Source organism: Thermothelomyces heterothallicus (assembly GCF_042370625.1).
Source record: "Thermothelomyces heterothallicus CBS 202.75 unplaced genomic scaffold P884_scaffold_3, whole genome shotgun sequence".
In the NCBI taxonomy this organism is placed as follows: domain Eukaryota; kingdom Fungi; phylum Ascomycota; class Sordariomycetes; order Sordariales; family Chaetomiaceae; genus Thermothelomyces; species Thermothelomyces heterothallicus.
In genome coordinates, this window is record NW_027192564.1 from 1,270,384 (window position 1) to 1,297,713 (window position 27,330).

The following is a 27,330-nucleotide window of genomic DNA, read 5'->3' on the forward strand; positions in this document are numbered from 1 at the left end:
TATATATATCGAAACAGACGTCGTTCGTCGGTGACTATCACCCTGGGCTTTGAGCACTTGAGGCATTTTCTATTCATTTTGCTACTAGAGAAGCAAGCCGCCCCCAAACTCAGGACATGATTACGGATCATGGGATGGCTTTGACGCAATTATCTCCTAGATGCGCGAAACTTGTGAGGTTTAATTAATTACACCGTGAAATGCTTGGCGTGGAGAAGCGAGCGAGAAGCACAAGTCACGATGCAGCCACCTACTCCGAAACAACCGAATACAATGCCCGGAGACCGGGTGGGTGCCAAGGCGGACTGGCGAAACACCGAGGCCGTTTTTGAGGTTTTGATGTTTTTTTTTATTCTCTGCTGCTCTGGGCGTCGGCATTCCGGACGAACTAGTCGAGTAAAAAAGAGCTCTTGAAACACGAGTATTGTCCCTTTTCGTTTTCATACATGGCTTGGGTGATGATGCTCCGCACAATGAATCCATAATTACATGGTCCGGCGTTTGAGGGGATAGCAACGGCCTGATGGCCGAATTCTCCACGAATGCGCTACCGCAGGAGACTGTTGAACCACGGCGGCGGCGGCGGCGCAAAGGCCTAGACGGTTTCACGGAGCTTCACGCTCCGACATTGGCACCAGCCTGCCCCACACGGTCGGGGGGCACTGTCAGTTGATGAAAGCAGCATATAAGTCCCGGCCGCGGACGACACCAGCGGGACGGCGCACGCGGCAGAACATGATTAGGGCACGACAAGCTCGCGGGTTCCTTGGTTAATTATGCTAATTATCAATTATCCCTTAATTAGCGACAACGAACCCTAGTAGGCCATGGCGAGAAGGCTTCGATACCTGCTGTGCGGCATCCTCGCGTTAGCGGCGGGCACCAATGCGGCTCCTGCAGCCCGTGGTTCGACCCGAGCAGCCCCGGCGGCAGAGCCCAGCACTGGTGCGACGACATACGAGGCCGAAGATGCCATCCTGAGCGGAACCACCGTCGATACCGCTCAGGAGGGATATACCGGTGAGTCCGGCATGACCGGAGAGCCCCCCCTGACCGTTTCAAGGAGGGAGGAAAGGACGGAGGAAAGGACGGAGGAAAGGACGGATCACAGGATGGTGAGGAGCTGACCGCCGTGCCAGGATCCGGTTACGTGACCGGTTTCGATGAGGCGAGCGACAAGATCACGTTCGAGGTCGAGAGCGACGCCACCAAGCTCTATGACCTCAGCATCCGCATCGCCGCCATCTACGGCGACAAGCACACCACGGTGGTGCTGAACGGCGGGGCGAGCAGCGACGTGTCGTTCCCGGCCGGCGACACGTGGGCCGACGTCCCGGCCGGACAGGTCCTCCTGAACGAGGGTGCCAACACGATCGAGATCGTCAGCAACTGGGGGTGGTACCTCGTCGACTCCATCACGCTCACGCCCTCGGCGCCGCGGCCCGAGCACCGGATCAACCCGTCCCTCAACAACCCGTCGGCCGACGCGGGCGCCAGGGCCCTGTACGACTACCTGCGCTCCATCTACGGCAAGAAGATCCTCGCGGGCCAGCAGGACCTGACCTGGGCCGACTACGTGACCCGGCAGACGGGCAAGACGCCCGCGCTCGTGTCGGTCGACCTGATGGACTACTCGCCCTCGCGGGTCGAGCGCGGGACCAAGGGCACGTCGGTCGAGGAGGCCATCACGCACGCCGGCCGCGGCGGCATCGTCTCGGCGCTCTGGCACTGGAACGCGCCCGCGGGCCTGTACGACACCGACGAGCACCCCTGGTGGAGCGGCTTCTACACCGACGCGACCGACTTCGACGTCGCCGCGGCCCTGAGCTCGACCGACAACGCAAACTACACGCTCCTGCTGCGCGACATCGACGCCATCGCCGTCCAGCTCAAGCGCCTCCGGGACGCCGGCGTGCCCGTCCTCTGGCGGCCCCTCCACGAGGCCGAGGGCGGCTGGTTCTGGTGGGGAGCCAAGGGCCCGGAGCCGGCCAAGCAGCTGTACGCGCTGCTCTACGACCGCCTCGTCAACCACCACGGCATCAACAACCTCGTCTGGGTCTGGAACTCGCTCTCGCCCGACTGGTATCCCGGCGACGACACGGTCGACATCCTGAGCGCCGACGTCTACGCTCAGGGGAACGGGGTAAGTTCATTCTGAGAGAAGAGGAAAGGGGAAAAGAAAAAAGAAAAAAAGGTGGCTAACAAACCTTTCAAATAATAATTAGCCAATGTCTACCCAGTACAACCAGCTCATTGACCTCGGCAAGGATAAGAAGATGATCGCCGCGGCCGAGGTGGGCGCCGCGCCGCTTCCGGATCTGCTGCAGGCCTACGAAGCCCATTGGCTGTGGTTCGCCGTCTGGGGCGACACGTTCATCAACAACGCCGAGTGGAACTCGCCCGAGGTCCTGAAGACGGTAGGTTTCAAACGATCCCAAGACGGGCCTTCCTTCCCGGGGAGAAAGCAAAAAAAAAAAAAAAAAAAAAAAAAACTCGAAACTGACTACTCCCGACCAGGTCTACACCAGCGACTACGTCCTCACCCTGGACGAGATTCAGGGCTGGCAGGATTCGTGAGGGTGCATGATTCGTGAGGGTATTTAGAACCTAGGAAGGTTTGTTCGGCTAGGTAGGTAGGAGCTGCAACCGTGGAGTTCGCCCCCGTTGAAACGAGGATCTGGGGCCGTCTGGTGTTAATTAAGCCCGTCGGCCAGGCTGGATTCGACCTTATGTAAATATCGTCTTACGCCATACAGCTCGCCCCTCTATCTCACCCTGCTGCGTGTCTCTTCCTGATTTCGTCTGCTGCTTGCTGATCGCACTAGTGGCATGGCCGGGGGCGCCTGGAGATAATAACCGCAGGTTCGACAGTTGCGACATTCGGATCAGCTTAGTCAATGATACCGCCACGGCCGTCGCAGCCAGGAGCAGGCATCGGCTAATTAATTAATTACGCCGTTGAATGTGACGGGCCTGGTGGCGAACAAGAGTTTTTTTTTATAACAAGTGGTGATTCTGGGGACCTGGGCAGGCATCGGCGCTGTGTCAGTTCCTTAAAGCATCACGTTATTCCTTCTAATGTTGTTCATGAGTGCAGTAGTGGCACCGAACGGGCATCTTGACTCGCATGTTCAGGGCAACACGCCACCGTGCGACAGCTCGAGGCCGTATGTATGACGAAGGCAAATTGCTTCGGGAATCACCAGTGACAGTACACACTTAGCTGCGCCGGATGTCTAATTAGTAGAATTGAGCATGTTAGTCCAATTGGCTCTCAACGGGATGGGTGAACTCAGGTCAAAGAAAGAGAAGAAAAAAAAACTGCCGGAAGAAGGTTAAATGCCTAAAGCACGGCCAATGAACATCATCAATTGAAATATATTGGCCATTGCCTGTCATCGTTCAAGAAAGTGATAAGCTTGAGTGTCGATGCAGCCAGGGGAAATGCCCAATGTTTGTGCCGATTGATTTATTATTTCCCCTTCAAGCCCTGGTTTGTGCTAATAGTACGAAACATTGAGATAATTACCAGTCTAGGTCAGGTTGTTTACACAGAGATAAGGCCGGAGCACAAAATTATAATTCCGGAATGTATATATCCTTGACATTGAAAGGGAGGGGCACCTCGCTATTCGCTCCTCCCTTGTCAGAAGTATTATGCATACTGGGGATATATTACTGAATGGAATATTCAATTGTTACCTAGCCGCGAGAGTGGCCTTCGTCACCACCAATACTTATAGAGTAAGCTTACACAGTAGGGGTCTTGTTCGCCATTTTGGCTTGGTCCAGTCCAATTGTGCTACAACCATATGGGTGGATACTCAACGAATTCAACCCTTCACGCGTGTAACGGGATTTAGCGAAAGTAACATGATCCTGGAAAACAACCACATGCCACCTGCGGTCTGCGGACCAGGCCGCAGTCCACTAATTAGATCCGTCTGATTCGTTCTTATGAAAAGAGAGAAAAAAAAAAAGATGAAAGATACGATACATGGCCGATGTTCCAGTGGGAGCTGATTTGAAGGACAGGTCGAAGTCGAAAAAAAAAAAAAACCCGACGATAGGAAAAGTCGGTTAATTACGTTGCCTAATTAATTAGTCCTCATAGTTATCCGCCGCTGGCCCAACTGCCTCGTGAAACGCCTTACGGATATAGATTACACACCTACCAACACCCCAACAGGCCTCCAGGCCTGGTCGCTGCGCCCCCAAAAGTGCCACGGGGTCTTGGCTGAGCACCTTTATTACTAACTGGCCACAGCATTCTGACGTCCTTCAGTATTTCATTATTTTTGAGCCCCGAACCAGCTAATTTTTCGAGCACAGCGCCCGCTTTCAATCGTTACAATCAACGGTCACCCACTTCGCAAACTCAAAGCGACTTCGTGTTTGAGGATTTTCATCAGAGGTAGCAACCAATAACGCTACGAGCTATTATGCCGGCAGAGATGTCGCAACCAAGTCTCTTGGAAAGGAGCGAGGCACTCCCAGTTTTCGAACAAGCAGCACCGAAACCACAAGCATCAGATTCAGAAGCACCAGAAGCGCTTCCGCAGCTCTACGACCCCAGCCTCCCAACCGATCTCAGCCACCTCCGCCAGAAACAAGTGCCAGCGCTTGACCTCAGTCAACATCCCAACTTTTACAAAATCCCTCGGCCCCCTTCCTCCCTATTTGAATCATTAATATCCAACGGCAACAACAACCATGCCACCTCCAGCCACGGAGCCCCGGCCCTGGACCCATACAAGGTTCTCCTCGTGATCCCGACCGCGAACGAGTCCAAGACCGAGTTGCTGTGCTCCCGCCTCTCGTCCACCAAGCCGGCACACGTCCAGCTCAGCTATTGCCAGGTCAAGGCCGACTCGGGGGTCGGCGAGCAGCCGTACGACGAGGCGGGCCCGCGCGGCGCCTTCAACCGCGCCGTGAACGCGGTGGCCGCGCTGCTGGGCGACGAGGAGCGCCGGGCGGCGCTGGTGGAGGACCGGGGAGTGGGCACGCTCATCGTGGGCGCGATCGAGAACTTCGTCCTGCGCCACGGGATCGAGCCGCGGCCCGGCCGGAGCTGCGGCCCCGTCGACCACGGGTTCGTCGTGCTCTGCCGCGTGTCGCTCCTCGACAAGACGTGGGAGTGGGTGGTGGGCGTCAGCCGGGGCGTGACGGTGCCCTGGGAATACTACTCGGCCGCCCAGAAGCTGGGCTTCGAGGATGAGGGTGAGGGTGAGGGTGAGGGCGAGACGAAGACGTGCGGCAAGGTCACGGTTGGCAAGCTGCTCTTGGCAAACGCTGGAGTGGATGACGCCAACTGGTACCAGGCGTTGGCCGGCGTGTCGAGATATGACTTGCTGGGGGAAGTTTTGAAAGCGATGGATGTGCCTTGGCCCGCCGTTACCCCTTCTGGTGCCTAAGGGTGCGGTCGTCCCGCTGGTGGCGAACCCCCGGGGTTGGGGGGGGGGGGGGTTTTGGTGGGAGGGTTTGTTAAGGAGGGCCTAGATGAGAGAGTGTGTTGCAGGTATGATACGTATGCGAGAATGGCATTTCAGTGTTATGGCAATAGGAGAAAATATGTGTTTTTCTTTTGTCATCGAACCGGTACCACCGTTCTCTCGGATGAACCATTTTATAGGCAGATACAATTCTTACGCAGTTTCCACCTTGTCCGAGGCGCGCTGTGCTTGTACCCTTCGCTCCCTCAGGCTCTTCCATCGCGCAAGAGCCTGTTTGTACTGGGTCTGCGAAAACTTGGCGATGGCGTCGCCATAGACAAGCCAGACCTGCCAGAGCACCACGGTGACGATGGTGGCCGGTATGGTGGTGGCCCAGTAGATCCACAGCTTGTCCGACACCTCCCAGGTCTTGTTTTCCTCGCCAAAGTTGAAAAAGGTGGTGCTGAAGATAGCCTGCGGTCCGGTCAGAGAGAGCAAAGGTCTGGCAATATTAATGGGTCGTGAACCATACCGAGATGAAGGTGGCCGGGAGGAAGACCATAGTGAGCAGCGCGATGGACTTCATGACGCTGTTGTCCTGGCGTGCGATGTTGTTGAAAGCCTAATCGATTTCCATCATGTTAAGACATGTGCCGGCCTTTGCCGATGCACTGGTAAAATCTCGGGCGCATCACGTACCAGGTTGATCTCGTTCTCCAGCCGCCTGTGATTCGACTCAGATCGCAATTTCAAACTCTTCACCAGCGAAATCTGAAACTGCGCGTAGCCATTGGCCTGATCTTTGTACGTTTCACCCAGATCTTCGAGTAGTTTGCCCTGGATCGCGGTTCGACACTCTTGCATCTCTGTGAGTGTCTCGATAGTGGCTTCAAGCACTTCAGACGTGTGGATAGCGTGGCGGGACATCTCGTGGATTGGGCCGAAGATAGCGCCGGTCCTCATGCGATACTAGCAGAATTGCCTGACGTCAGCAGCTCGCTATTAATTCCACGGGGATGTCGTCTAGGTGCTCTACCTTCTCGAGAAGCCGGACCGGATCTCGCACCCGCCACACGGCGATGTCCGCGTAGACAATGAGCTGGTCCACAAGGTTCGTATGCATCGCATAAGGGTCTCGGAAGTCGAGCGGCTCAGTTCGTTTTTGAAGAAGCTTCAGCAACTCGTCCGGAAAGTCGGGCGGACAGTCGACACACAGAATTCGAGACGAGTTTGGGTGATCCCAGCGGGTGAAGAAGGACATTTCAAACCATTTGTAGCCCTTGCTGCTGGTCACGTATTCTTGATCGTTGTCGTGGGCATCTTCCTCCACCTTCTTAACCATCTTTACCAGACATCGAAACCAAGTCGCTGCACCTGTCAGCTCCTGCCCGTGTCCTGCTTGACAGGGAGTTGGGATCGCACTGTAGCTGGTAATATATTTCGTAGAAGTGTGGTCTTGAGCGTGGGTTGCCTTGTTTCCAAAGTAGCCGTTCACCTCAAAGCATGTTCTGTTCGCCACGAATTCGGGTACGCCAAAATGGGCGAGGAGCTTTTGACGACGGCCGTCTGCGGGTGGGTAGTCGCGTACATCCAGAAAGCTGTCGCGGCCGGCCAATGTGGTTAGCATTGAACTCCGCAGAGAGCCCATTCGTGATGATGCGGTGAACCTTACATGTAACACTGCTTCGGCAACACGGAAGGCTAAGCCCTGGTTAGCATAATTAGTGCATTTACTGTCTGGCTCTGTATCTCAAACCTCTACTGCTTCCGGGGAGAAGGGCTTCTTGCTCAGTTGCCACTTGCTGCTCCCAGCGCCTACTCGGTATGCCCCGTTAGCCTGCCGCCCCGTCTCTAATGAAGTTGTACAGACTCAATGAGTCGCGGGTATGGCACGCACAGGGCTCGAGGATAGTCATTTCCGGGCCTGATGCCATGTTGGGTCTCAGATAAGCCCCGGAGGCCGCCAAAAAAAGCAAAGTCCGCCTAAATGGGCAGGAGAATACGGAGAGGGATTTGATTATTAAGACGCTTCGAGCATTTGCTGATGTTTGGAGGTAGGCTGGGAGCGCAGAAGAGTCTGAGGCAGCGATGTATTTCTCTAAATAAAGCCTTGCTCTGCTGATCTGCCCATTGTGAGTTAGGCGCCGAGGGCGCCGTTTCGACCTTCACGCCGCAGATGCCTTGTGCATTCTGCTCGCCGCAGCAACCTGAGGGTCGTTGGGGGCCGGCAGCTTTCTGGCTTGATTGGCCCAAAAGCGCAACCCCCTGATCCGTGGCCTCAATTAGAGTTCGAGCGAGCTGCAGCTGACAAAGGGGGAAAGCATGGGCGCAAGTGGGGCCTGTGGGAGGGAAAGGCGGGAATGATGGGTCTGGGCATCCCCCAGTCGCGGCACGGGTCATCTTTCAGCCGTGCGCCCACACACGCAGGTAGCCCTGGTCGAAATTTGCAAAATCGCGAAAACCCACGAAGAGAGGGACCGATCGACCGACGACACCACCACGACCACCACCCTCACCACATCACGACCGGATCCAGCCGTCAAAATGGTGAACATTCCCAAGACCCGGAAGACCTTCTGCAAAGGCAGCCAGTGCAACAAGCACACCCTGCACAAGGTCACCCAGTACAAGGCCGGAAAGGCCTCGGCGTTCGCGCAGGGTAAACGCCGTTACGACCGCAAGCAGTCCGGTTACGGTGGTCAGACCAAGCCCGTCTTCCACAAGAAAGCCAAGACCACCAAGAAGGTCGTCCTCCGGCTGGTAAGATGGTGCCCGATGCGACAAGAAGGATGCGGGGCTCGGAGTTGCTAAGCTGGCTTCAACAGGAGTGCTCTCAATGCAAGACCAAGAAGCAGCTTCCGCTCAAGCGCTGCAAGCACTTCGAGCTTGGGTAAGTTTTTCCCCGCTGTCCATCGTGTGTTTGTCTGCTTTGAGAGGGACCGCCGAACGACCCGAGACTGCGACTCCCGACTTCCGACGACCGCCTACCCGTGGCGCATCCGACTGCAGCCGAGTGACGACCTATCGTGCACGAGGGCACCGGAGGGGAAAACGGGATACGCCGGGTATTCCTTGTGGTTAGCAGATGCCTGGAAGCGTACGTGGACGTGGGGAGCGGACATTTCTAGGGCTCCGGAGCACAGCATGACTTTCCGCGCTTCATTTACATGCTGTCTTGCTCTGCCTGGCAGCTCCTAGATGAGCCATCCCGTCATCGGTACTGCTTGTCTGGGGCGGGGAAGACGATTCGAGCATCCGAAGAGCTCCCTACTCGCCGGTTCTGCGTCCGTCACCTTCATCGCATCGACTCGGTCACAGCGGTCCCTCTTCAACCACATCATGCAGCGTTTAGGCGGGAGGATTCTGACACCGGAAACAGTGGTGACAAGAAGACCAAGGGTGCCGCCCTCGTGTTCTAAGCGCCTTGCGGTCGGGGTAGTCGGTGTTGACGAGATGAGAACGTGGCTTCGGCTTTTCGGAAGCTGGCCTTGCATGGCCCTGCCCGCCATGCAGTGGGAATCCAGAGAGCGATTTTGATCTTGACATGGGGGAATCGGGCATAGAGGAACATGTACATGGGCATGGGTGGTTCGGACGCGGGACAACAAGCACAATACCATCCTTGGGGCGTTTCGTCTGCGCTTTCATTCACGACTATTGCTTCTGGTTCCCCGCGCGTCCGGTGTTTGGTACCCATCAAGCCCTCGTGTCCTGGCTAGCATCTGGTGGTAGGGGAAGACGGCGCATGTAGCTGTCGAATGCCGAATGCCAAGTCATCCGTCCATCATTGCAGCACAAAAGGAAACTCGAGAGAGAGAGAGAGGCCCGGGGGTCCAGATGAGGCCTGTATAAGTGATACAAGGTGTCTTTGACATGTCCGGCGTTCCGGCTACACGGGGTTCTTGCCCACCAAATTGACAAGTTCTTTGCAGAATTCGTCATCAACCACTGTCTGCTCATGGCAACGTCTTCCGGCTTTGACTTGGGCACCGCCAGGCCTTTGGCGCCCCCTCCCCGCGAAGCGTGGCCGGCAACGATGCTCGCCATCACTGAAGGCTGCAACCACAAAAACGTCTTGGTCGTTGACTGGATTGTGGTCGAATTCTGTGCTAAACACCACGGCCGGCTCAACTCCCATCGCCAATCCAACAGAGAACTCAAAACGGAGATCCGAAACGATGTGTTTCCTGTGGTGGCAAGGTGCCAGCCCTGTTGCAGCCATAATTATCCGCCACCCAAGAGTGTCCTAGCCAAAAAGCTACCGGGCAATCGCAAGGCGAAACGTGGAGACTGAATCGAGTCCAAGATGGCTAATTGCTGCTACAGCACGGCAGGGTGTGCTGCAATCGGGACAACCACAGCGGTGTAAGCGCTGTAACAGGCACTGCTAGAACTCTGGTATGAGCCTCAGAAGTGGTGATGACGATGGTTGATTGAATCCTGTAACAATTACCGCCCAAATACGGCCAGGGAGAGCACACGCGCCCAATATGACGAGAGTGCCGAGGCCGACATTTGGAAATTCGTTCTCATTTTCAGTCAGGAGGACATTCGTGACATTCGTGGAAAGTCGCGTGAAGCGACAAACAGGCGTCGACAACGACTAACATTCGGTTCGTATTACGGATGCTTCTTATAAATACGCCGAGGTCTGTAGATAGGTCGACGTTCATTAGTTACTATCGCTAAGAGCTCGACCCTGCCAGCAACTCTTAATACGTTTTTCTCGACATGGCCTATGGCTGCGTCAGGAGCTGCCACAACAGCGAAATCACCCTTAATTACAGAGTGTAGTTAGAAATGAGCCTAACGACATGAACATCACCATTGAAGTCTTGACAATTACCCTGTCGATCTCTGGCAGCAATAACTCAAAACCGGGCACTTTTCTGGTTTCCGTCACTGATCTCCCCAGTCTCCCAAGTGGTTCTCGAGCAGGTAACATGGCGGTAAAGGCGTCGCTAGTGGTCCCGGATCGGTCCTGGAAGGTATTCTTCCCCCGCGCATCTCACGCAACCCTCAGCGGGCCCAGATCTATTGTAACTCGCAATTTTGGTAGAATAATAAAGTAGGTAGAGAGCGGCCGGATAGGAAGGAGAGGTCTAAGAATCGAGTCGCAGAGCAATAATTAGCCACCCGTATTAGACGTCGAACAAACCCCGGAGGAAGGAGCGGGCTGGGAAGGAACCAACAGGTTGCAAGAGCTGCACCCTGAGATTCTCAGGCAGCTCGACCTCCTGCCTAAGGTGGTCCTTGTAACCACCGTCACGATACTCAGAGGAAGTTTCGCTCGCGAAGATCTTGAGAGGTGAAACGGATTGACCTCGGGGGCGCAAACTCTAATTAGTTGCGTTTTCAATTGGGATGGACGCTTCAAGAGGAAGCATAATTCAATTATAAAGGGGCCACGGAGGGATAATTAATTAATTACTTGTCGACGCGGGCCCTAGCACCCAGCACCAGCCGCGTTCTTCCATCACAACTAGCTGATGTGGGCAATTCATCGAGCGGAACTTCTCCTATATTAGTCCCTACTTATTGATCTTCTATTAAAGAAAGGTTTCCCTCTCGCACGGCAGCCGGGGTTTCCCTTTCTCTGCTTAACTCATCTCTAGTAATTCGTTATTATCTCTGTTTCCACCCAGCACTAATACCAGCCACGCTGCCACTCCGAGTATTCCACTAGCATAATTATGCTCAAGTGCAGTGAGAGTCCGCCCTGCCAGTCGCGTGTTCGAAATGGTAACTAACCGACTACGTCCGGGTTGGGCCGCGCGAAACACTCGCCGTCACTGATGCCGCCGACCGGCACGTAGACCTTTTGACGAGGGCATGGCGATTACGGATTCGATCGAGAGAACAGCCCAATGCACAGCACTCTCCGATATCATGACTTCACAGACCGACTCCCCTCACCACCCTTCCCGACCAGCCGCAGCAGGCAGCGGAAGCGGTTCGAGCACTGCTGTTAACCTGTCCTTTTCTTAAGGGAACAGGGGCTCCCGGAGTCCGTTCGAATCAAGAACCACCGAAGGCTGACGGCAGGCATGATCGGTTCGCTAAGGTCATCCATCGACCTCACCGTCGGTCCTGTCCCGTCGCCCGGCGAGTGCCACCAGATGGCGGCGGATGATGACGCAGCTCGAGAGCCCTGGCCGCGCGCCAACGACAACACCAACAAAGCCGGCGACAAGAAGACCGGCGCACACCCCCTTCCGTACCGCCTGAACACCGCGGGACCACCGCGAACCCAACCGCCGCTGATCCGGACGCAGTCCTGGCGCGCCCATGCCCCCCCCCCCCCCCTTTGGCGGGCCCCCGGGGGCCGTCCTCTCTTTCTTCCAGTGGAAGACGGCCGGGATTGCTCTCGTCATCAACCATATCGCCATAGTCAACGTCATCGTCGTCGGCGTTCATCGTCGGGAGACCTGGCTTGGCTTCTCTGGGTGTTCCCTGCTGTTGGTGCTAGTGACTTCCAATCCCAAACCAGCACCCCCCGATCGGCACCTGCTCCTCAACCCTCTCGTGACGTTCCGGGCTTGCTGAGGAGCGCCATCGTTGTCTGCTCCTGGGTCTCGCATAAATAACGACCGCCTGCGCACGCATCCCTCGTCCGGCCGCCGAACCCAGACGCCGTCGGTTCGGTAGCAGTAGCAAGAAGAACAACCTCGATCCCTCTACTTCCGCTGACGACGGCAATCCGGCGCTGGGGTAGAGGTGGAAGGTAGCAGAGCATCGGCGGCGCGGTCTGGGGTCCCAAGCGGGATTCCCTTCTGTCGCGGTCGGCTGCCTACCCTGGGCAGAGTAATCCTCCGGCCGACCTCGAGAGAGGCCACGGTGAGATGGGAGGGTTCGAGCGACTTCTTCTGTTCGAGGGCCTCAAGGGCCTGGGAGAGGAACAGATGGCGCTCGACGACCGGTTCGCGCTCTGATGATATCCAAGTTACGAGGTGAAGGATAAGGGAGGGGGAAAGGGGAAAGGGGAAAGGGGAAGAGTTGACTGGCACACGGCTACGCTGGGGGCTTGCGTTAGATATTTGAACAGAAATGCTGCAATTCGCGACTGTGACGGCTGTGCTGATGGCCCCGTGATTGAAGGGAGTGATCTACGCGGTCCCGAGAGAAGCACAGGAGCCGACTCAGCCTCAGTCGCACAACAGTCGACTTGTGTTGTTTTTCCGGAGATATCGAGCGATGGGATTGGGGCGCACGGGTTTTGTGTGATGAGACAGGGAGGGAGCGTGGGATGACTGGGATGGGCGCTGGGCGCTCACCACAATCCAAAAAGGAACGCAGGACGGTATAATAATAATATTACGCTGTTGATGATAAGTAAGTACCTCTTTCCGCCTTATCTGAGGCTGATACACTCGACCTCGAAATGTGTGTGGGGTAATTAATAAATATGCTTCTGGCGCGCAAGGTGACGATGCATGTATAATTACTACGATGGCGTCTCGAGGGGCAATATGCATGCCCACGGGTCCTGCATCACTGGTCGATTTTCAGAGAGATACTCCTCAACGTACATTAGTAATTAATGATCCCTTCAGCCTAGGACGTGCATCTCTCCTCTCTCTCTGGACGCAGCTGCCTACTTTTTCTGGAATGGCATATGTCCTTGCAGCCAATAGGTCCAAGCCGGTTAAATGCGAGATAGACAAAGAAGACCTGCCGTGGTCTTGTTGAGGTCTATATATGTATATATATATCCGTAAGGTATTATGGAAGTCTCCAAACCCGAGCCGCCTCCTACCATTATTATCAGGCGACTCGCTCGACGGAAATCCCCAGTTTGCTGAGACTCGACGGTAAGGAATCACAACTCATTAACATCTAATAGTCAACATGGCGCCCATCAAGGTCGGGATCGTGGGCTACGGCTTCGCGACAAAGTGCTTTCATCTGCCCTACATTCTGCCCAACCCAGAGCTCGAAGTCTACGCCTTCCTGCAGCGGGCGCCGCCGCCCAGCGACCCGTCAGAGACACCGCGCTGGGGCCATTGCACTATCGACTTCCCCCGGGCGAAGCACTACCGGACGGCGGAGGAGTTTTTCGCCGACGAGCTGATTGAGCTGGTGGTCGTGTGCACGAGTACGGCGCACGGGGAGTACGCCGAGAGGGCTCTGGTGGCGGGAAAACACGGTGGGTGGGCGATTCGATCATCCGAGAGGCGGACAACGTCACGCGTCTGGGTTGGAGTCGCCGACGCTAACCAGGCGCGAGTTGTTTTGACCGAAACCAAACAGTGGTGGTTGAGAAACCTTTCGTCAACACTAGTGCCGAGGCCGACAGGCTGATCGCGCTGGCTAGGGAAAAGGGCAAGATCTTGACCGTGTTTCACAGTTAGTGGATCCACCAGAGACCTACCGGCACAGCTGTCTTGCCCAAGTTTGGTAATGGCTGAGTTGTACCTTGCAGATCGCAGGTTCGACAGCGACTTCCGCACTCTCCACCACCTCGTGGCCCACGGTGCCCTCGGTGATATCCTTGAGGCGGATATCCACTTCGACTACCCGGATCCTAGCTGGATATCCGGATGGACGATGAAAGAGTATACCCCTGGGCAGGGGATGACGTTCGCGCTAGGTGAGAGCCGGCTGTTCAAGGTGGTGAAGGACGGAGGGGCCAGTGGCCGTACGGTCCTCCGTTAAAAAAAAGGGGGGGGGGGGGGGGAGGAGGGACGGCTCGATGACTGACTGACCTGACCTGTCCAGGCACGCACACTCTGGATCAAGCACTGTACCTGTTTGGGCGCCCGTCCTCAGTAACAGGTTTCTTTCGTTCCAACCGCGGCATTGATAGTGAGGTTGACGACACCCACACCATCATTCTTCGTATGTCAAATTCGTCCTTCTCGGGTGCTCGTGGCGGCTCTTGGCGCGCGTTGGGAGCCCCTTCTGAGACAATGGCCATGCTCTCGATGCCCCGATGAGGAAAGGAACGACTGACGTCGCTGCGGTTTGGACCAGAGTACTCCGGCGAGCAGAAGAACCTGCTGGTAACGGTGAAGACGGCCATCGTCACAAACATGAAGGACCAACTGCGCTTCTTCGTCCGTGGCAACAAGGGCACCTACCTCAAGGCAAACAACACCCCGCATCCCCACACCCGCTGTCTCTCCGATTATCCGGCGATGCTAATGCCGGTGATACATACATAATACAGTTTGGAACGTGTCCGCAAGAAAGCCAGGCCATTGCGGCCCCGGGCGAACCAGCGACGAGCCCCGACTTTGGCGTCGAGGACGAGCGGATCTGGGGTACGCTGACGACTACGACCGAGTTCGACCCCAAGACTCAGCAGTTCGACGAGCAGAGCAAGAAGTACGTTGGCAAGTACCCCAGTCTCCGAGGCTGGTACAGGGGGTACTATGAGAATGTCTCGGCTGCCATTCTCGGCCGGGAAGAGGTTCTGGTCAAGCCCGAGACGGCAAGAGACGGCCTGAGGATCATCGAGTTGGCGAGGGAATCTCACGAGAAGGGCTGTACCGTTCCGTGGTCATAGTGTAGTGAAGAGTGAACAATGTAAGCTCGAGATGCGAGGCTCTCGGGATACACCCTGATGGGGCGTATGGACCTCTCGGATTGCCGGGCCGCCGCCGATCCACGCCCACGAGAGATGCTTCCCCCATAACTAGCATAGCTCGTTGCGGGCATGCAATGTCGGGGCACGCACTAGCTAATTAGGATAAGAGAGCAAAAAAAGGTATTGTCTGCAGGCAGCCCGTTCATCCCCGGTGCTTCCGTTGGCTGCCATGTGGGCGCTATAAAAAAAAAAAGAATTAATGGACAGGCCCGATGTCCAGATCGTCAGCGTACCTGTGTGCGCAGCTTATTACATACAGTAGTGGAGGGCGCAGTGGAGTGTATGCAGGGAATAGCGGACGGGTAATGTAACCATGGCCGAGCAGAGCACCGGGACTCGGCTCGCGGTCAGCGGGGGGGGGAGTGGAATCGCCACTTGTGATAGGCCGCTGCCGATGCACGGCGACCCCTTTGTAGTGTATTAGCATTCCAGATCAGGCGTTAAAGGAGGGACAGAGGTTTTTATCCGGCCTATTAGGCACGGTTTCCTTTGTATATAACTAGAGAGGCTCCGGCATGCTTATTAGCATAGCGGTGTAGGATTAATAATAATAATAATAATAATGCACGGCGACCCTGGTTGCGTCCATCGAGCGTGCGCCACTACCCGAAGTTGGACAGGTGCATGCTGCACATCCGTGGTGCCGCGAAACTCGGTCGAGGTTCATCAACTACTCCGTACTAGCGTGGTAATCTCGAGCTGAAGACGTATTGATCGTCGCGGTCTATTGAGTGGATGCAGAACCCGGCAGAGGAATTCTAGGCCAGCCCATCTGGCTGAAAGAGGAGGGAGGTGGTGGTGGTGGTGGTGGTTATGGATGGTTTTCCGTCTATTGGCTACCTTCTAAGCGGGTCTTAGACGTGCCTTCGACGGCGGCAAGGCATAGGTAACATTTTGATGACCAGGGAAAACCGTAGCGATCCTTGAGGCAAGGCTTGGACGAAAACCCGGTCGTTAGGTAACCCATTTCCATCCCCCGATTAATTAGCTTTTTCACTCCATGGTTGCCTCGAGGGCCCTCTCCCCCCGAGGTTGTCCCGCTGCCGGATTCGAACCGACTGTCGTTACCAACCCAACTGTTGCCAGCACTCGAGTGGTTTGACCATGCCAGGCGCCCAACCTATTACGCCAGGCCGGTACGGAGTAGAGGAGGGAGGTGCTGGAAACTAAGGCACGTCCGGACAGACGATCCCTACTGGGTGCGTGGCGTGCTTGACTGGCCGAAACAAGCAAACAGGAGCTGAGGAGTGGTGAGACATGATCGACGCGCGGGCTTGCGTTGCGAACACTAATCCAGTTACCAGTTCCTGTGTTTTCAATCCGTCTCTCATTACTTCGAAGGTACAGAGGCAAAGACTTGACCTTCCCACCTCTCTTGCTGAGCGCAGCCTGCTTTCGCATGACGTCAAGTTTGAGCGAAGTGAAGGCCAAGAACAGCCGAGCGGGATTGACCTGAGACTGGTGGTGCCGGCCAGGGCCGTAGGCGAGATGGGCAGCTCGCGGAAAATCCGTGGTGCCCCCCCCCCAAAAGTGCGAAAAAGGCGAGGACCAGATACCGGGGAGGAGGGATTGCAACTTGGGAGTCGATTGGCCGAGCCCAATCTGTCGGCTCGATGCGCGAGGGCTTGGTGGCGTAGGAGGGTTGCCTAACTCGATGAAAAAGGTTGAGAAGATGCGATGGCTTGCAGAATCGAGTGCAGGTGTGGCAGATGGACGCGCAGGGAATCTCCGTAACCGTTTGGGCCCGACAGGGCGGGGCACGATTTGCGACCAGGCCCAGAGGCCCCATGCAGAAGCCAATCAGGGGCCTCCGATCTCAAACAACCAATCGTTTCCCTGCCATGGAAAGGTCCTGCCAATCCGTTCGATTTCATCAGACTACGGAGTAGTGTATACGGAGTACGGAGTACGGAGTACGAGTCGCAACCTGCTGCAAGGTGTCGAAGTAAGTACGACTTTTTTGTTTTTTTTGCGATGACTGTCAAGACTGCTCTTTCCCCTCTCCTCCCCCCCCCCTCCCCCCCCCTTCACCCCGGAAGGCACTGAACCGTTTTAGTATTGTCTGAGATGACGGGCTGCAGGAACAAACAAGGACCACGGCGACCGAGCCAACAACTCTTCGCCGCTTCCATGCAACCTTGTTGTTGGTAGCGTAGCCGGCACCCAGCGTCGCAGAGCAGTCAGCCTACCCGGACAGAAGGAGGGTGATTCGCGTGCGCTCCATGCGGGATGATGCATACATTAATTGGCGGTACACATCGTACAGGCCTAGCCCTGACAACGCAATATCATGGCTTACGCCCCCCATTCTTCCCCCACCGCTGCCCGTCCTTATGAATGGCCTCTGCAGCTGAACTGTGTGCCTGTCGGGTGGGATGAAATCTGTTGCTCGGAGTGGAAGCTCCTCGTGCTCCCATGCCCCTTGCCTTGTCTCCCCACACACGTTCGTTGAGTGCCGTGAGAACGAGACATTCGGCTCGGAGGGCAGCCTCGGGCCACTCGCAGCCTTAGATAACCCCCACCCGCGCCCGCTCCTTCTCTCCTCCCCCTCTTGAGTAGCCAGACATCTTGAAGGTCCTTTAGTCCCGGCGCAGCGCTCGAGGGCGGGCCTGGGCGGTGGTTCCTTTGTCACCTACCCCCTCCTCCCTCTCCATCCGACACCTAATTAGGCCAGACCGCCATCCAAGATGGACCATCCGATGATGAACCCGGCGACCTATGCGAACTCGGGGATGGAGACCGAGGGTTATGGTTCGGTCGGGCATCTGCACCACCTTCCCTCGGATGATTCGCTGCCGCTCGTCAGCTGGGGACTGGAGAACGACGGCGGCCGCGGGTCCATGGCACAGTTCCAGCAAGCAGCCGTCCCGTCTGACTGGTCTAAGCAACTGCATACGGCCGCAGGGACTCCGAGCACGGTCGAGCCATCCACTCCGGCCCTGCATCAGTACGTCCCGCGGATGACGGCGGATTGGTGCCAGCAGTCCCCGTTCGACGACGGCAGCTTCGACGACTGGCCCCAGCCGGAGCCGGTACCCTGGGACCCGGGCGCAGCGGTTTCCAGAGCCAACGGGCAAGCTGCAACAGTGGGCGGATCCATTCTTTCGCTGAACCACGGCGATGGCAACTGCAACTGCAACCGTAACTGCAACAGTAGCAATAGCAGCAGCAACAATGGGAACAACGGCAACCGCAATCCCAACCATAGCCACATCAACAACATCAACAACATTAACAACAACATCAACAACAACAACAATAACAGCAACAGCAACAACCACAACAACAATGCCGACTCGGTGCAACCGCCGCTTGAATCAGAAGCAACTTCGGGCCTGTTCTCGGCTGAGTGGCACTCGGACGAGCTGGCGCAGTCGCGCGAATATCAGCTCCAGCTGACGAGTGACTACGGCGTCGCCGACGGGAGAAAGCGGAGGGGATGGCGCGACTCGGACGACGGCCACAGGGTGCTGAGCAGGAAACGCTCACGCATCTCCCTCCAGACCCAGGGTCTCGACGCGGCCGAGTTCCCGAGGTACACGCCCAATCATACCCTGCTCGGGCGGAACTCTTTTTCCTCCGCCAGCCACGCCACATCCGCCCCCAACAGCGCCATGGCCCTGTCCTTTGACTCGGCCGACACGTACCCCTTCAATGGTGCCAGCAGTGACACGACCAATACCCCGGCGAGCCCCGACGACGACGGCCTGAGGAGCGTCAAGGGGACGAGCCCTAAACGGAGCACGGTCCGGCGCGCCAGCAGCGCAACCACGGCTTCCACTCCATCCCCGGCGAGTCCCACCCCGCAAAATAACAACTTTCACCAATACCACCATTACCACCACCAACACCAACCCTCAAGCCCGGAGTTGCCTTCTAGCCCAGCCGGGAAGAACGCAACAGAAGCACCGAGCAACCCAGTCCCGGCCAGCACGACAGCAACGGCAACGGCAACAGCAAAGGCGTCGACGTCAGCATCAGCAACGACAACGCCAACGACGCCAACGACGCCAACGACGCCAACGGCGGCGACGACGGCGGCGACGACGACGACGACACCCACCGAAACCGGCACCAGCCGGAAGAAGCCGGCAATCCGGGCGCGCAACCGGGCGGCGGCGTCGCGGTACCGGGCCAAGACGCAGGCGGCGTCGGCCCAGCTCGAGGCGGACGAGCGCGAGGCGAGCGCGCGGCACCAGACGCTGCTGGCGCGCGCCGGCCAGCTGCGCGACGAGGTCTTTGCTCTCAAGAACGAGCTCCTCCGCCACGCCGACTGCGAGTGCCCCCTCATCCGCGGCTACCTGACCCACGCGGCCGAACGCGCGTGCGCCGGCCTCGGCCTCGGCACCACCGCCGCCGCCGCCGCCACCGCAGCATCAGTCGCCAATACCGCCACCACACCGACGGCCACCACCCCGGGCCCCCTGCTCGGCCCCCCTCCCGTGCACAACCCCGTGCCCATGTCCATGTCCATGTCCATGCCCGTTCCCGTCCCCGTCACCATGTCTATGCCCCTGCGTAGCCCGGGAACTGGGATCGCGGTTTCCGGGCCCGGTGGGCAGAGAGGTCGGTTGAATGGTGAATGATTGCGGTCCCCGGCCAGTCGACTGCTGTTGTTGTTGTTATTGTTGTTATTAACATGAACCCCAAAGAGGGAACATGTCAACAAGACAAGAACATCGAAACCAAAGAAAAAAAACAGACAAAAAGGTTTTCTTACCTTGACGAAGGATGCCGGGCCTGCTACCGGGGAGCGGGACGGGGGAAGTATTGCTTTCATGGGGCGTTTGTTGATGACAAAAAAGGTTGGGGGGGGGGAGGGCCATGGAAGGCGGGGAAGAGGCAGGTGTTCCACCTCTTATGCACTCACCTAGTGTGTCGACGTCGTGTGTTCGGTCGGAGGAGTTGTTGGCTCCTTCTGGCCATGACAGCCGATCCTTCTTTCATCTTCCCTTCTTCCTCATTATTTTTCCTCCTGAATCGGCGCCGGGAGAATATTCACGGTCATGGTTCACGGAATGTATGTGACGTAATGAGGAATGGCCCGACGACGACGACCGGAATCATTGGGTGGGCGTTCGCGTAACGGAGACCTTTTTTTTTCTGGTTTTCTCGTTGTTTTCTCTGTCTTTCTTCTTATTACGTTGATTTTTCCTTTGTTGTTGTTTCCCGTCATTCTCTCTCTCTCTTTCTCTTCTTTGTTGTGTGGAACTAGGGTGGTCCTGTTTTCTTTTAGTCGCTGCTAATCAGTCAGAGGGTGGTGTGTTCCGTCTTCCCGGATACGTTGATCATGGTAGCCCCGGTACTTGCTGTATGATAGGTGCCTTGGCATGCCGATAGGGTCCTTACCTGCTGGTATCCGGCCCCGTGGTGGAGCTTTTCACCGGACGTCCACGATGTCAAGGGAAAGTAATTAATGGAAGGGGAACGCAGATGGACTACGCTGCTCCGGATCGCGTACAGGCTGATTCGATTAATAATTAGTAGTAGCCAGAGCTTGAGGCACATCCGGGTCGGGTACATAGTAGGCTATCAATGAATTGCCCTTGTCAGCTTGGTGCTTTCATGTGCTTTATCCTTTTTTTAAAGTATTTCATCCTCGTAGGAAGACCAGAGTGACACGTTTGGACTGAGAGTCTCGCGGAGGGGCGGATTAATGGTCTGGCAGGGGGAGGATTGATTAATTGTAATTATTAATTAAGGGATGAGAGAAAGTAAGGGACGAACAAAAACAATTGAAAGTCAAAAGGGCCTCCCTTCTGCAAAAGTTGTTCGTTAGGATCAAGTCAGCCTTAGGTAGCGAAGTAATTAAATCGTCAAGAGGACACGGTATAATAATTAGTGTTTCCCTAGGTGCCGGTTATTATTCGGTCCGGCTGCTACAGCTCAATGGCTACAAATGACTACAGCTCAGACAGGCTGCAAGATACGACACCACAGCGGTATTCGCGCCGTGGGCGGCACTCCTGGACCTACTGGTACGGGTCTGCAGAAGTGGTGATAAGATGCGTTGATTTTTCCAAGTGCCAGATGCACTTGGGGATGCTGTCTAAATACATGTTAACCCCTGGCTCATCATCCCTGTTGGTGGGCCAGTCGGATCTGACCCACTGACAGCTAAATGCTGTAATACCGGCTCTCTGCATGTTGAACCTGCGTCCTTGCGTCCTCCCTATATCCTTTTTGAAACTGGGGTGACCGGCTGCATCTAGCAGCCTTTGGGCCTTCTCTTTACTCTGGAAGTTTCGATGTAAAGTCGGACACGGTAGGTGTGTGTGTGTGTGTGTGTGTTTGTGTGTTTGTTGCGTGTATGGGCGGGTATGATGAGTTTGGCTTGCATTAACTGCGGGGGTCCGAAGGTGGAGGAGTCCGTAGGCGGTCTTATCAACTTGGGAAGCAGAGAATAGATACCAGGTAGGTAGGGGGTGCGGAAGTGGTGGTGGATGGTCGACCTTGTCTGCTGCTCTACACCCCTGCATCCCTCCCTCTCTCCCTTTCTCTCCCTACCCCCTCAAACTCTAGTTGGCGGCGACGCGAGACCGCCAGTTGTTGGAGGCCATGATGGACCTCTGCTTCTCCGTCGGCTCGCCCCGTGCCGGCCTCTTGTGGCCCTCCTGCCCCTCCTGCCCCTCCTGCCCCTCTCGCCTGGCGTTCTCCTGCCGCCTGCCCAACGGCGCCCCCGGGACGGCCGAGCTCCGCCAGTTGTGGCCATAATTGGTCCCCTCCGGTTCGAAGGCCGGGCCCTTGCTCTTCGCCAGCGACACGCGCAGGGTGCCGCCGCCCTTGATCGGCTTGCCGTTTAGCTCCCTCATGGCACGCTCGGCCTCGTCGGCGGAGCTGAAGTCGACAAAGCAGTAATGGTGATTGCCGGGAATCGCCCGGGTATCGGGACGCGGGGTGATGCGCTTGCCGATGGCGACACTGGGGAGAAGTTAATATGTTGGGTAATAATTAAGTCTCGAGAGCCGGCAGCCAAACGTTCCCGGATTTAAAGTTTCAAATAATAATAATTAAGGGAAGAATACAAAGGTTTCTGGACCAGGGGGTCAAGGTAAATTAGGTAAGGTAATCAAAGTCACGTACTATTTGTAGCCGGCTAGGATCTCCTGCATCTCGGCGTCGTGCTGCGGCTGGTTGGTCATCTTGCCCAGGCCGCCGATGTACAGCTGAGCGTTTTCCGCGCTGCGCTGGAGCCGGCTGTTCAGGTGACGGAGGGCGGCGTAGGGACCCTGCTCCCCGTCTTCGGCCGCCGCGTCGTTCCCTCGCCAGTCACCCCAGCGCTGGAAAGTGGGAGTGTAGCCGTCACCGCCGGTCCGGTCATTTGCGCCGCGGCGAGACGGGGTGGACGACGACGACTTGGGGTGGCAGGGGCCGACCTTGAGCGGGCGGTTGAAGAGTGACCTGCCGGGAAGGGAGCCCAGCGCCCGGTCGGCCTCGTCGCGGGTGCGGAATTCGGCGAAGCAGTAGCCCGGGTTCCTGCCGCTGACGGGGTCGATGGAGATGTGCAGCTTCTCGAACGAGTCGGCGAACCCGGCCTCGCGCAGCAGGTCTACGACGTCATCCGGCTTCACCGAGTAGAGAAGATTGCCCAGGTAGATGCGGCGTCCCTCAGCGAGCGCATCGTGTTGCTGCCCTTCAACGCCGGCTCCCATGATGCTGCGGTATTTAAGTGCCTAGGAAATGCAAAAATACCGGATATTGTTTAATGACCTGCTGTGTGGTGGCAGAACTGAAGGGAAACAACCAAAGGCTAAAGGAAAAATAATAATTAACTGATTGATTAATTAAGCGGGAGAGGGTGGTTGATTACGTGATTCGAGGCAGAACATAATTCGAACCAAGGAGTGTCTGTAATTAGCTAAGGTGGGTTTGAAAATTGTCACTCACCGCTCGGGAGGTGATTCGTAGCCATAACGGTCGTGAGGTTCAATAATGGCGTGCGGATTGGCTTTAGTAGTGGATACCTACTAACTACTGAGCAAGCCAGGAGAGGAAGGACGGGATGGGATAAGGCCTGAGGCCTGGTGGCCTAATTAGGCCGTTCCTCGGGCTTGGGCCACGCCTAATCGCGGCCTGATAATCGAGGAACAGACAGGAGCCAAGAATCACCACTTCAGATTCTCGGGTTCAATCGTCAATCAAATTATTCATTAGTAAAGAGGGGAAAAGAAAACCAAATTAAACATACAAACAAACCAAACCAAAAAAGAGGAATGAGTTTGTAATTCTGTTATTCTAATTATGTACAAGCCAAAGCGGAGATACTTGATCTAATTACAGCTTACTGCTTCCCGGCTTCGCAATAGCGGCGGCGGCGGCAAGCTCGCCGTCGCCGTCCATCTCCTGACAACACAAGATGAAGGTATCCCCGAGGGCGCTGAGCCTGTACCGCCTAATTATTGGCCTCCTGGTAGTCTTCGCTGGCCGCCATGGCGGCAAAGTGCCGGATGGTCGGGTAGTGCACGTCGGGCGGAAGGCGAGCAGGTGGCCGGCCGACATCGCCTTCGGCAGGATCATCCATCGCAGGACGCGAGCCTAAAAGACGGGCTTGACGCCGGTCCGGGAGAGGGTCCGGAGGAAGGCGGGGATGGAAACGCCGGGCTTGAGGGACACGAGGAGGAGCTGGCGGACGACCATCTTGACTCTTTGTCTCCGCGGGTTGATGCGATTCCTCGGCCCTGGTACTCGATAACTACTTTGATCCGGCCTCGAAGAGGATCGTCAAGCCCCGAGATATAGATGCTGAAGATGATTGTACGGGAAGGTTGCGTGGTAACAAGTGATCCTGGTGTGTATCTCTGGGCCTGAGACTTGCTTGGTGGGGTTGATCCGATCGAAAAGTTGTTGGTATTTGTTGGGCATTTGCCGTTCTACTGTTGTGTTGTATGCCCCTCGAGAGAAGCCGAGGTTCTCGGAACAAATGTCCCGGCGCGACATGACGTATGTACGTAAGGTGAATAAGCTAGAATACCTCGATGTACTTAGCTGGGAGCTCCAATCCGGAGTGCTTGTCTTATTTAGTGCCTCGATCTCAAACAGTGGCAATGTATTGATCGCAGACCATCCATGGTCAGCGTTCATAAGAGGAATGGGATGCATGAGGGATCCCGGTTGAAGAAGTGTAGGAGCATGACGGAGTTAGAGCGGGGAAAACAAGATCCCTTATGTGTGGACGAAGTGCGGATTCAATATACTGTGTATTAAGTTACAAGAAGGCGCATCCATCATAATCTAGTACATTTTCTATCGTATAGCTGTATTTATCCATGTTTGATGTTACCCTTCGAAACGCTTAACATTCAGGCACAGCGATCACCTTTTTTTTCCCTCGGTAATACTTGCAACCCTAAGAGTTTTGTGCGACTGCCCCCCTCGCCAAGACCGATGGCCGGGACCTCTGTTGAGTGGGAGCACGCCACGTGCTGGAGCGCGGTAGGTCAGATTGCCACCACGCGATCTTCCCGCATGTGCAGCCAGCCCGGAAGCTTTCCCCTGTCTCATTGATGATCATGCACTCATCAATTGCCAAGCACAGTAGCCATCGCACATGGCGTAACATACTGATAAATTCAAAGCCAGTATGGTAAGGATATATTCCGTACTGTGCGTACTGTGTTTACCAAGTATATATCGCACTAATCCGTACATCAGCCTTTTCTTAGGCGCAATTTCCGTTTTCTGTGCTGTATGCTTCTAGAACTATTTCGATGACAAACCTGATCCTAATTGAATTTTTATCGGGTCCTTGGCCTGTGTGTTTGTGAACTGTATGTACCGAGTACAGATCACAGACACGGAATGTTGTTCCTCTCGGTTTCGCAATTGGCGCATGCAATTGGCCAGCCACCCCGCCGATACCCGGTTTGCGCAATCGGATTCCACGCCATTGTCCCCCGCGATGCGAGCATCTGCGGGGCAATGCTGGACACCCGAGTGTACCTCTTTCCTATAGTACACTCCTGCTTTTCCTCGTGCGCTCGCAAGCGCCGGACTACTCCGTAGGGACTTCAATCCCGCAGGTATATGTCTGTACACTACAGGGCTAGGGTGATCTTCTCGCCGTGATTGGGCACCGTCTCCCACTAAACCCGCGGCCTGACTTCCCTGGGCCGGGGCTCCGTCCGCACTCCTAGTACACGCTAAAAGCACGGACTACACCACTGGCAGGTTTTTCCTGCTTCTTAGCCGGAGATAATTAATTCAAAAAGGAGAGAGGGGTGTTCCGTACTGCGTAGTGTAGAGTGTTTCCGCTCCCGTCCCTCCACACCAAGAACCAAGACACAACCCAAAGAAAGAAAAAAATTCGAGAAAAACAATCGCCCGCCGAGGAGGGGGAGCACGGGCAAGGCGCCAAAAGTTTTGTGGGGCAAGGATCCCTGACGAGGATCCCTGACGAGGATCCCTGACGACGTGATTAATCAGTACGGAGTATTTGTGAGCATTCGCCCCGGAGGAGTCCAACAACATACCATTCCATATCCATCCATACCTTCTCACTCACTAATCAAACCTCCAACGCTAATCCGTACAGGGTACCCTGCCGATCTCGCCTACCCACATTCACACCTACCCTTTGATCCGTGGCACACAACAACATACCTAGGAAGAAAATCATCCTAGTATCTATATCTATACACATACTTTTCTAGGCAAGGGATATACACAACACCTTTAACTCGCTCATCTCATACATCTTTTTTATTTCGCCTTTTTTGCTTTACCTTTTTTCTTCTTCTTCTTGTTCTTACCTTTGCCCGACCATCATCATGTCTTCTCCTCCTTCTGCGGCGCCGGCCGCTTCTCCGTCGTCGTCGTCTTCTCCACGCCGCGCGGAGCAGGCGGAGCAGGTGGAGCGCGCGGCGCACGTGGAGGTGGACACGGAGGCTGCCGCTGCCGGGGATGACGGGGACAGGGACTCGGCGTACGAGGAAGGGACATCGACGGCGTCGACGTCGCTCAAGAGCAGCGTGGTGCGGTACGAGTGGAAGCACGGGCGGCGGTACCACGCGTACCAGGCGGGCAAGTACCAGTTCCCCAACGACGAGAAGGAGCAGGAACGGCTCGACATGGTGCACCACGCCTTCTACCGCTGCCTGCACGACCGGCTCTTCCTGGCCCCCATCGACCCGGACAAGGGCCTGCGCGTGCTCGACGTGGGCACGGGGACGGGCCTGTGGGCCATCCACCTGGGCGACGAGCACCCGGGCGCGGCCGAGATCGTGGGCAACGACCTGTCGCCCATCCAGCCGACCTGGTGCCCGCCCAACGTGCGCTTCCTGGTCGACGACGTCGAGCTCGACTGGGCCGAGCCCCGGCCCTACGACTACATCCACTGCCGCTACATGGCCGGCTCCATCAAGGACTGGCCCCGCCTGATCCGCCAGATGTACAACAACCTCGTCCCCGGCGGCTGGCTCGAGCTGCAGGAGAGCGTCAACACGCTCTACAGCCAGGACGGCTCCCTGACCGAGGACAACCCGATGGTCCGCATGATGGACGGCCTGATGGAGGCCTGCGACCGCATCGGCCGCACCATGAACCCGGCCCCGAGCATGGAGCGCTGGGTCCGCGACGCCGGCTTCGTCAACGTCCGCGTCCACGTCTTCCCCCTCCCCGTCGGCGCCTGGCCCCGCGACCCCCGCCTCAAGGAGATCGGCACCCTCCTGGCCGTCAACTTCACCGAGGGCGTCGAGGCCTTCACCGCCGCCCTCTTCGCCGACGTCCTCGGCTGGTCCAAGGACGAGATCGCCGTCCTCAACGCCGGCGTCCGCAGTGCCGCCAAGAAGGCCGACACCCACGCCCTCTTTGACTTTCTCGTCATCACCGCCCAGAAACCCGAGAAATGATTTTTTAAATAATCACCCCCCCCCCTCCTCTTGGGGCTTTGGACAAAGAAACGAGAAAAAGAGGGGGGAGGGGAAAAGGGGGGGGGGGGGGGGCGGCGGCGCAGGGAGAACGGTACTACTGGTGAGAAAAAAGAGGACATGTTTTTTCAGGAATGATATGTTCTCAATCAAGGGACGGACGGGGAGTAAGGTATTTTTGGGTAGATGGAGTGCTGCTGCATTTCATTATTTGAGAGGATGCTTGTTGTTTTCTTGTTTCTCTCTTTACCCCCTTTTCCTAGCGGCGCGTTGGAGCCTCCGTTGCAGACCCTTGATACCAAAATCTTTCTTCATCTGTAGTCAGCAACACAATAGCCTCCTAGCTTTACGAACATGAAGTCCTCTATATAAACGTGTTCTAACTAATTAAGCCTCTCCACGAGTCCCACGTTGACCATTAATAGTATTAATCAGACCGGAGCCC

At 56.2% G+C, this 27,330-nt stretch overlaps 10 protein-coding genes across 10 annotated transcripts; 6 read left to right on the top strand and 4 right to left on the bottom strand.

Annotated features, from left to right (window-relative positions):
* Positions 1 to 827: 827 nt before the first annotated feature.
* Positions 828 to 2,577, top strand: P884DRAFT_267294 (glycoside hydrolase family 26 protein; the record flags this gene model as incomplete). The annotated part of the gene is made up of 4 exons (XM_069442093.1): positions 828 to 1,020; positions 1,140 to 2,143; positions 2,226 to 2,417; positions 2,518 to 2,577. The coding sequence occupies 4 exons, from the start codon at positions 828 to 830 to the stop codon at positions 2,575 to 2,577; spliced, it is 1,449 nt and encodes a 482-aa protein (XP_069300727.1).
* Positions 2,578 to 4,454: 1,877 nt separating this feature from the next.
* P884DRAFT_297219 (uncharacterized protein) lies at positions 4,455 to 5,414 on the top strand (the record flags this gene model as incomplete). The annotated part of the gene is made up of 1 exon (XM_069444494.1): positions 4,455 to 5,414. The coding sequence occupies one exon, from the start codon at positions 4,455 to 4,457 to the stop codon at positions 5,412 to 5,414; it is 960 nt and encodes a 319-aa protein (XP_069300728.1).
* Positions 5,415 to 5,614: 200 nt separating this feature from the next.
* Positions 5,615 to 7,540, bottom strand: P884DRAFT_217781 (uncharacterized protein). The gene is made up of 7 exons (XM_069439360.1): positions 7,330 to 7,540; positions 7,189 to 7,247; positions 7,105 to 7,133; positions 6,469 to 7,030; positions 6,132 to 6,401; positions 5,965 to 6,054; positions 5,615 to 5,906 (listed from the first exon to the last, which is right to left on the bottom strand). The coding sequence occupies exons 1-7, from the start codon at positions 7,364 to 7,366 to the stop codon at positions 5,646 to 5,648; spliced, it is 1,308 nt and encodes a 435-aa protein (XP_069300729.1). The 5' UTR covers positions 7,367 to 7,540; the 3' UTR covers positions 5,615 to 5,645.
* Positions 7,541 to 7,927: 387 nt separating this feature from the next.
* Positions 7,928 to 8,899, top strand: P884DRAFT_255741 (60S ribosomal protein eL42). Its single transcript, XM_069441014.1, has 3 exons — positions 7,928 to 8,192; positions 8,258 to 8,322; positions 8,812 to 8,899. The coding sequence occupies exons 1-3, from the start codon at positions 7,977 to 7,979 to the stop codon at positions 8,849 to 8,851; spliced, it is 321 nt and encodes a 106-aa protein (XP_069300730.1). The 5' UTR covers positions 7,928 to 7,976; the 3' UTR covers positions 8,852 to 8,899.
* Positions 8,900 to 13,182: 4,283 nt separating this feature from the next.
* Positions 13,183 to 15,187, top strand: P884DRAFT_237371 (uncharacterized protein). Its single transcript, XM_069440034.1, has 6 exons — positions 13,183 to 13,578; positions 13,683 to 13,778; positions 13,855 to 14,022; positions 14,151 to 14,270; positions 14,406 to 14,581; positions 14,602 to 15,187. Exons 1-6 carry the CDS (start codon positions 13,281 to 13,283, stop codon positions 14,938 to 14,940), a joined length of 1,197 nt encoding a protein of 398 aa, XP_069300731.1. The 5' UTR covers positions 13,183 to 13,280; the 3' UTR covers positions 14,941 to 15,187.
* A 2,521-nt stretch (positions 15,188 to 17,708) lies between these two features.
* Positions 17,709 to 19,607, top strand: P884DRAFT_297224 (uncharacterized protein; the record flags this gene model as incomplete). The annotated part of the gene is made up of 1 exon (XM_069444495.1): positions 17,709 to 19,607. The coding sequence occupies one exon, from the start codon at positions 17,709 to 17,711 to the stop codon at positions 19,605 to 19,607; it is 1,899 nt and encodes a 632-aa protein (XP_069300732.1).
* A 212-nt stretch (positions 19,608 to 19,819) lies between these two features.
* On the bottom strand, positions 19,820 to 20,588 carry P884DRAFT_255750 (uncharacterized protein). Its single transcript, XM_069441015.1, has one exon. It carries the CDS (start codon positions 20,542 to 20,544, stop codon positions 20,272 to 20,274), a length of 273 nt encoding a protein of 90 aa, XP_069300733.1. The 5' UTR covers positions 20,545 to 20,588; the 3' UTR covers positions 19,820 to 20,271.
* A 951-nt stretch (positions 20,589 to 21,539) lies between these two features.
* On the bottom strand, positions 21,540 to 22,673 carry P884DRAFT_297225 (uncharacterized protein; the record flags this gene model as incomplete). The annotated part of the gene is made up of 2 exons (XM_069444496.1): positions 21,540 to 21,942; positions 22,105 to 22,673. 2 exons carry the CDS (start codon positions 22,671 to 22,673, stop codon positions 21,540 to 21,542), a joined length of 972 nt encoding a protein of 323 aa, XP_069300734.1.
* Positions 22,674 to 23,295: 622 nt separating this feature from the next.
* On the bottom strand, positions 23,296 to 23,658 carry P884DRAFT_297226 (uncharacterized protein; the record flags this gene model as incomplete). Its single annotated transcript, XM_069444497.1, has 2 exons — positions 23,296 to 23,364; positions 23,566 to 23,658. The coding sequence occupies 2 exons, from the start codon at positions 23,656 to 23,658 to the stop codon at positions 23,296 to 23,298; spliced, it is 162 nt and encodes a 53-aa protein (XP_069300735.1).
* A 2,129-nt stretch (positions 23,659 to 25,787) lies between these two features.
* Positions 25,788 to 26,867, top strand: P884DRAFT_267301 (S-adenosyl-L-methionine-dependent methyltransferase; the record flags this gene model as incomplete). The annotated part of the gene is made up of 1 exon (XM_069442094.1): positions 25,788 to 26,867. One exon carries the CDS (start codon positions 25,788 to 25,790, stop codon positions 26,865 to 26,867), a length of 1,080 nt encoding a protein of 359 aa, XP_069300736.1.
* Positions 26,868 to 27,330: the final 463 nt, after the last annotated feature.

Coding starts and splice junctions, on each gene's coding strand:
- P884DRAFT_217781 (XM_069439360.1), bottom strand. CDS start 7,366: ATGGCATCAGGCCCGGAAATGACTATCCTCGAGCCCT. Junction 7,248..7,329: donor AATGACTATCCTCGAGCCCT/GTGCGTGCCATA, acceptor CATACCGAGTAG/GCGCTGGGAGCAGCAAGTGG. Junction 6,055..6,131: donor TGGAGAACGAGATCAACCTG/GTACGTGATGCG, acceptor GAAATCGATTAG/GCTTTCAACAACATCGCACG.
- P884DRAFT_255741 (XM_069441014.1), top strand. CDS start 7,977: ATGGTGAACATTCCCAAGACCCGGAAGACCTTCTGCAAAGGCAGCCAG. Junction 8,193..8,257: donor AGAAGGTCGTCCTCCGGCTG/GTAAGATGGTGC, acceptor TGGCTTCAACAG/GAGTGCTCTCAATGCAAGAC. Junction 8,323..8,811: donor TGCAAGCACTTCGAGCTTGG/GTAAGTTTTTCC, acceptor CACCGGAAACAG/TGGTGACAAGAAGACCAAGG.
- P884DRAFT_237371 (XM_069440034.1), top strand. CDS start 13,281: ATGGCGCCCATCAAGGTCGGGATCGTGGGCTACGGCTTCGCGACAAAG. Junction 13,579..13,682: donor TCTGGTGGCGGGAAAACACG/GTGGGTGGGCGA, acceptor GAAACCAAACAG/TGGTGGTTGAGAAACCTTTC. Junction 14,271..14,405: donor CACCCACACCATCATTCTTC/GTATGTCAAATT, acceptor GGTTTGGACCAG/AGTACTCCGGCGAGCAGAAG.
- P884DRAFT_255750 (XM_069441015.1), bottom strand. CDS start 20,544: ATGTACCCGACCCGGATGTGCCTCAAGCTCTGGCTACTACTAATTATT.